Here is a 6,667-nt window from a genome sequence, read left to right on the forward strand (position 1 = left end):
AACGATTAGTATTCACGAATTGTTTTCAATTTAAATATACTCTGTTAATATTTTTAGTATTTTTTACAACTTTATTTTGGTTTAAATAATGAAACTTGTGACCTTTGTAATTTCAAGATCCTCAAATATGTACACCATTTTTGAACTCTGCTGCGTCCAAAAGAAAAGAAAGACGATCAATTTTAGATGCAAAAAGAACTTCCTCCGTTGACGGGAACAAAAATGCTCTACAAAATAGGTCTTCAGGTATATTGCATTTTCGTTATAAGTAATATTTTTTTTTTGAATTTATTTTAAATAAATGAAAAGCATATGGTGGAAATTAATTCGCAAGTATGTAAATTGTATTAAAATTATAACTTTATATTATAAAAATTATTTAGAAATGAAAATTAACAAATCAATTGTCTATTTCAGGTGCTTCTAATATACCTGTTAGTGGTTTAAGCAACAATCCAAATAATCATCTGAATACAACATATAAATCATCTAATCCTTGTATCCCTTGTATATTATTAAATTGTTTTTCACTATGTATTGTCATCATCAATTTGTGTTTCTTATTTTTATGATTAATATGTTAAACGATACAGTTAATATAAACTTTGACAAATTGAAAAATATCCACTCATCCACACAATTTACGCGTTTACAATCTAATAACGAGAACCTGTCTCCATCAACAACGCCAAATGTCTACTCTTCGATTGTATTAAACAACAGTTAGTCTTTTAAAATATTTTTAAATAAACATGTTTTATTTAGTCTTTGGTTATGCTTAAATATTGATATTATTACCTTTGTAATTTCAAGACTCTAAAACATGTACACCATTTGTGAACTCTGCTGCGTCCAAAAGGAAAGAAAGACGATCAATTTTAGATTCCAAAACAACTGCTTTTGTTGACAGAAACAAAGCTGGTCTTCGAAATACATCTTCAGGTAATTTGTTTTTCAAATTGAACTATTATTGTCCTTTTTATGTATGTTTTTTTAATGAAACAAAAAATAATTTTTCAATCAAACGTTTCTAATTTGTTAAGTTAAACATGTTACAATTTAACATAAAATAATTTGAATATAATTTACAATTTGAATAACTTTCTTTTTTTAATTTTGTTGACAACCTTTATAATAACTTTCTTTTTTTAATTTTGAACAGGTCGTATAAATAAATATAATCTTCAAGAACGATCAAACGCGTCTTGTGTTGTTGATGACATTCCGAAGTTGTCTACAACCTTTCGTAGAAGGTCAAGAAAAAGAACTCCTATTGTACCTATACCTATGGCTGATTTAAATGAACATACTACAACTATTGATTATCATAATGTGGTAGATGTTTATAAAGGAATATCACCAGGTATGATATATATGTCATAATTTACTTGAAATCATTTATTATGTATTTAGGTATACTAAGTAACTCCAAATGCTGATATTAAAATTTTACTAGAATATCTTGATCATGGAAATCAATCTATTATGTGTCTAAGTTGCAATGCTTTGTTGTGGAAAGCCGAAGTTAACAGACCAAGTAGTGCTAATGAAGAAGGAGCTTTTTCACTTTGTTGTTATAATGGCAAAGTCGAACTTCCCGATGTTAGACAACCAGATGATACTTATCTTGACTTATTTCGTGGTGAGAGTGCCATGAGTAAGTATTTCTTGAAAAACATTAGACGTTTCAATTCGATGTTTTCGTTTACGTTTATGGGAGGAAAGATTGATCATTCCATAAACAGAGGCAATGCGCCATATACGTTTCGACTTAGCAGTGAAAACTATCATTGCTTGGGTAGTCTTTTACCATTAGAAGGTTGTAAACCACAGTTTTCTCAACTTTACATTTACGACACTGAAAACCAGGTTTCTAACCGTTAGGGTGTTTTTGGGTAAATACTTTTAATGATATTCGTCCACTTTTGTTATGTTATTAATTTTTAGTTTAGTTTTTATTATTTATAATCTTAGGAAATGTTTTTTTTTTGTGGGCAGTGATAATAATTCAATGGACGATGAGCTAGAGATGTATATTATTAATTATTTGAAGACGATGTTAGATTCAAATAATCATTTGGTCCAAGCTTATCGGATGGTAAGAGATTGTTTTGAAGAAAACCCACAACTCGATTTGAAGTTGAATATTATTGGAACAAGACAGCATGATGCGAGACAATATAACTTACCATCCAGTTCTGAAGTTGCCGCTTTAATCGTCGGTGATATTGGTCACGCTGTCGACAACCGAGATATAATTGTTACCAAGCAATCTGGTTCGTTAAAGCGTATTAGTGAACTTCATCCATCGTATACACCTCTTCAATACCCGTTGTTTCATCCTTTTGATGAGGATGGTTATTAAGTTAATATACTTCATAAGAATGTTTCCTCTTCATCAACCGCAGCACGCAAGAAGGTTACAATGCGTGAGTTTTTTGCTTATCATATTCAAGATAGGCCAAATACATTTTCAACCATGTTAAATGGTAGGTGTTTGTTTCAGCAAATTTTAGTTGACAAATATACAATGATTGAGGCTCAAAGATTACATTTTATACGCGGTAAACAACATGAACTTCGATGTGATACTTACCAAAGTTTACGAGGTATACAATCTGTTGGGAATACTGATGTTTCAACCGCTGGTCAACGTGTTATTCTACCATCCTCATTTACTGGCAGAGCAAGATATATGATGCAAAGTTATCTAGAAGCTATGTGTCTCTGTAGATGGTTTGGCTATCCCGATTTCTTCATAACCATAACATGTAATCCCAATTGGCCAGAAGTTAAAAGATTTCTTAAGGATACAACATTAAAGTCGGAGGATAGACTTGATATTTTATGTCAGCTTTTTAAAGTCAAACTTGATGCAATGATTAAATTGGTTAAGGATAAGTCTTTGTTTGGAAATGTTCAAGCAGGTAATTTTATTTAATTTGATGAGTATAAAATTATAAACATGACCTACTTGAATATTTTACTTTCTATAGAGTTAAAAATCAATTTAAACAAACAAATTATTTGTTTAACTAATAAAAGTTGATTAATTTTTACTTTTATTATGTATGTTGCAGTTGTTTACACAATAGAGTTTCAAAAAAGGGGGCTACCGCATGCTCATATTTGCATATTTATGCATCCAGGTAGCAAGATTCATAATCCACAAAATGTAGATAAATTTATTTCTGCTGAGATGCCAAACAAAGACACTGATCCAGACCTATACAAGCTTGTATCTGATCATATGATTCACGGTCCGTGTGGTGATGCTAATCCGAAGTGTATCTGCATGGTAAACAAAAAATGCTCCAAAGGTTTTCCTAAAATGTTTAATGATGAGACAGCTGTTGATTCGCAAGGTTTTCCGGTATACAAAAGAAGAGATAACGGGCAATATGCTGTTAAGTCAGATATATTGATGGATAACAGAACTACTGTTCCATACAACAAGACTTTATTAAAACAATTTCAAGCACATATTAATGTTGAGTGGTGTAATCAAGATGCATCGATAAAGTATTTGTTCAAATACATTAATAAGGTCCAGACCGAGCAACAATTTCTCTTGTACAAAATAACAATGCTGATAACCCGGATCCTAATTTAGATGAAATCAAAGCGTTTTATGATTGTAGATATGTCTCTGCATGCGAGGCAACATGGAGGATATTTTCATTTGATGTGCATTATAGGATTCCATCTGTTATGAGACTTGCTTTTCATTTACCCGGTGAGCAACAGGTAATATATGGTGCTAACGAAGATATTGAAGATATTTCAAACAAGACAACTAATGCTTCTTCGATGTTTACCGGTTGGTTTGAGTGTAATAAGAGCCATGACCTTGCAAAACCTCTCACATACGCAGAGTTTCCAACAAAGTATGTTTGGAAAAAAACAGTTACGTAAATGGGAACCTCGCCTAAGGGGTTTCGCAATAGGTAGAGTTCATGCTGTTCCGTCGGCATTCGACGAGGCTTACTATTTAAGGATATTATTAAATAAGGTTAAAGGCCTAGAATGTTTTGAAGATATTCGAACAGTTGATGGAGTTGTGTCTGAAACTTTTCGAGATGCATGTTACAAAAGAGGTCTTTTAGATGATGACAAGGAATACATAGAAGCCATTGAAGAAGCAAGTCATACCTCTACCGGATATTATTTAAGAAATTTATTTGCTACAATGTTGATTACTTATAGTTTATCTAGACCTCATTTTGTTTGGGAAAGCACTTGGAAACTTTTAGTTGACAGTATACTATATAAACAACAAAAAGATCAAAATAACCCATGTACGATTAACTCATTTTTTAATTTTTTCAATTATGGAAATATGTAATATCCATTAATATTTCATAAATATTTATTTAATTATTTGTTTTTATTAATTTTCAGGTTTGATTCTTAATGAACAACAGTTAAAAAACCTAGCACTCCTCGAAATTGAAAATTTTTTAATTTCAGACAACTCCAGTCTTAGAAGATATCAACAAATGCCATTTCCAGATATGGAGACAATTTCACGAGAAACTAATCCGTTAATGGTGGAAGAGCTCTCATATGACACCGAGACCATGAATAACGAATTTAATAATCTGTTTGATTCGTTAACAGATGAACAATGAGGGGTTTATAACGAAATAATGAGTTCTTTGATTGATAAAAAAGGTGGAGTATATTTTGTTTATGGTTATGGCGGTACTGGAAAAACTTATTTATGGAAAACCTTATCTGCATCGATAAGGTCAAAAGGAGAAGTTGTGTTGAATGTCGCTTCAAGTGGTATAGCTTCTTTGCTTTTGGAGGGTGGAAGAACAACACATTCGAGATTTTTAATACCCATTAATTTGACCGAAGATTCCATTTGTCCGGTAATATTACAACCCAGTTTATGTTAATGTTTATATTAATCATTTTTTGAGTATATATGGGTTTTTTTGTTATTCCAGTATCAATTTACTTTTAAATATCTTACTTTGTTTATGTTTTTTTTATTCTTTCATAAATTAGGTTAAAGGAAATACCGACGTACATGATTTATTGAAAAAGACAAGCTTAATAATTTGGGATAAAGCACCCATGATTCATAAGCATGCTTTCGAGGCGTTGGATAGGACTTTAAATGATGTTATGCATGGTGATTCTGGTAATTCTTTTGAAGCCGTTTTTGGAGGTAAGGTTGTTTTTGGTGGTGATTTTCGTCAAATTTTGCCCGTTGTAACCAACGGTACAAGAAGTGAATGTGTCAATGCTTGCATAAATTCTTCTTATATCTGGTCAAAATGTAAAGTTCTTAAACTAACTCAGAACATGAGGCTTACAGTTGGATGTCGATCTTCAGACGTTGAAAACATCAGAGAGTTTGCTGATTGGCTATTAGATATAGGTCAAGGAAACGTGGTGGTCCAAATAACGGACAATCGGTTATTGATATTCCAGACGATCTTTTGATATTGAACTCAGTTGATCCCATGGGTGATTTAATAACCTTTGTATATCCTAATATATTAGATAGATTCAACAAACTTACTTACTTTTAGGATCGTGCGCTGTTGTCACCTTTGAATGAGGTTGTTCAAGAAATTAATGAACGCATGTTAGCCATATTTCCTGGTGAAGAAGTCGAGTATCTAAGTTCCGACAGTTTAGCTGAATGTGAAGACGTTTCAGAGGATTTTGATCCACACTTGTACTCTCCTGATTTGTTAAATGGTTTAAAGATGTCAGGAATGCCCAATCATAGATTGGTCCTCAAAGTTTGTGTTCCAATCATGTTATTAAGGAATATTAATCATAAAAAGGGTTTGTGCAATGGAACGCGCCTTCAAGTTGTTAGTCTCGGTAGGCTTGTAATTGATGCTAAAGTTGTCTCTGGTACGAATATAGGATATCGTACTCTAATTAGTCGAGTAAATCTTACACCAACTGATAAGAAACTTCCTTTTAGATTAAAAAGAAGACAGTTTCCTATCTCAGTATGTTTTGCCATGACAATCAACAAGAGTCAAGTTCAATCTTTGTCAAGAGTTGGATTGTATCTTAAAGATCCAGTATTTTCCCATTGTCAACTTTATGTCGCTTTGTCAAGAGTGAAGAGTCGAGATGGTATTAAGTTAGTGATACTCGACAAAGAATAAAAGCTTACAAATAAAACAACAAATGTTGTGTACAAGGAGAATTTTGGAAACGTAGAATGAAAACATAGTGAATTTGTCATGTCTTTGAAATTGTTCTATTATACACTTATTGTTATCATGTAACTTTTTTTGGTCTATACTTTTTTTTTCTATACTTTTGTTTGTTATCATATCTTAAAAATTGTTATTAAGTTATAAATAAATATTTAATGTTAATATATACAAAAAAATCCGGATTCAAATGTTTAATAACATACCATTGTTTATATGAGTATTTCAATTTTAACTTAAACTATTAAAAATAGTAAATATAATATTTAATAAAATATTAGAAATATAGGGTAACTATGCATGATATACTCATTAGATAGATATAATGATTTACATCTTTGGAAAACTAAACCGTCACTTCATTTTTGTATTTTATAATTATCAATTTAATTCATCATCATCATCATCATCATCATCATCATCATCATCATCATCTTCTTCTTCTTCATCTTTTACACTCAAAGCTTTTCATA

General features: G+C 31.3%; 2 protein-coding genes across 2 annotated transcripts; both read left to right on the forward strand.

Moving 5' to 3' along the window:
- Positions 1–2,530: 2,530 nt before the first annotated feature.
- LOC143547572 (uncharacterized) lies at positions 2,531–4,631 on the forward strand. Its single transcript, XM_077038967.1, has 5 exons — positions 2,531–2,927; positions 3,081–3,522; positions 3,642–3,832; positions 3,948–4,145; positions 4,402–4,631. Exons 1-5 carry the CDS (start codon positions 2,531–2,533, stop codon positions 4,629–4,631), a joined length of 1,458 nt encoding a protein of 485 aa, XP_076895082.1.
- An 18-nt stretch (positions 4,632–4,649) lies between these two features.
- Positions 4,650–6,143, forward strand: LOC143547573 (uncharacterized). The gene is made up of 4 exons (XM_077038968.1): positions 4,650–4,877; positions 5,017–5,282; positions 5,393–5,498; positions 5,547–6,143. The coding sequence occupies exons 1-4, from the start codon at positions 4,650–4,652 to the stop codon at positions 6,141–6,143; spliced, it is 1,197 nt and encodes a 398-aa protein (XP_076895083.1).
- The last annotated feature ends 524 nt before the right edge of the window (positions 6,144–6,667 follow it).

This window comes from Bidens hawaiensis, unplaced genomic scaffold, assembly GCF_021521415.1.
Source record: "Bidens hawaiensis isolate Kalapana, Puna unplaced genomic scaffold, B.hawaiensis_p1.1 tig00014741_1, whole genome shotgun sequence".
Taxonomy (NCBI): domain Eukaryota; kingdom Viridiplantae; phylum Streptophyta; class Magnoliopsida; order Asterales; family Asteraceae; genus Bidens; species Bidens hawaiensis.

Coding starts and splice junctions, on each gene's coding strand:
- LOC143547572 (XM_077038967.1), top strand. CDS start 2,531: ATGATTGAGGCTCAAAGATTACATTTTATACGCGGTAAACAACATGAA. Junction 3,523..3,641: donor AATCAAGATGCATCGATAAA/GTATTTGTTCAA, acceptor TTATGATTGTAG/ATATGTCTCTGCATGCGAGG. Junction 3,833..3,947: donor GTTTACCGGTTGGTTTGAGT/GTAATAAGAGCC, acceptor GTTTCGCAATAG/GTAGAGTTCATGCTGTTCCG.
- LOC143547573 (XM_077038968.1), top strand. CDS start 4,650: ATGAGTTCTTTGATTGATAAAAAAGGTGGAGTATATTTTGTTTATGGT. Junction 4,878..5,016: donor CCGAAGATTCCATTTGTCCG/GTAATATTACAA, acceptor TTCATAAATTAG/GTTAAAGGAAATACCGACGT. Junction 5,283..5,392: donor ATAAATTCTTCTTATATCTG/GTCAAAATGTAA, acceptor TATTAGATATAG/GTCAAGGAAACGTGGTGGTC.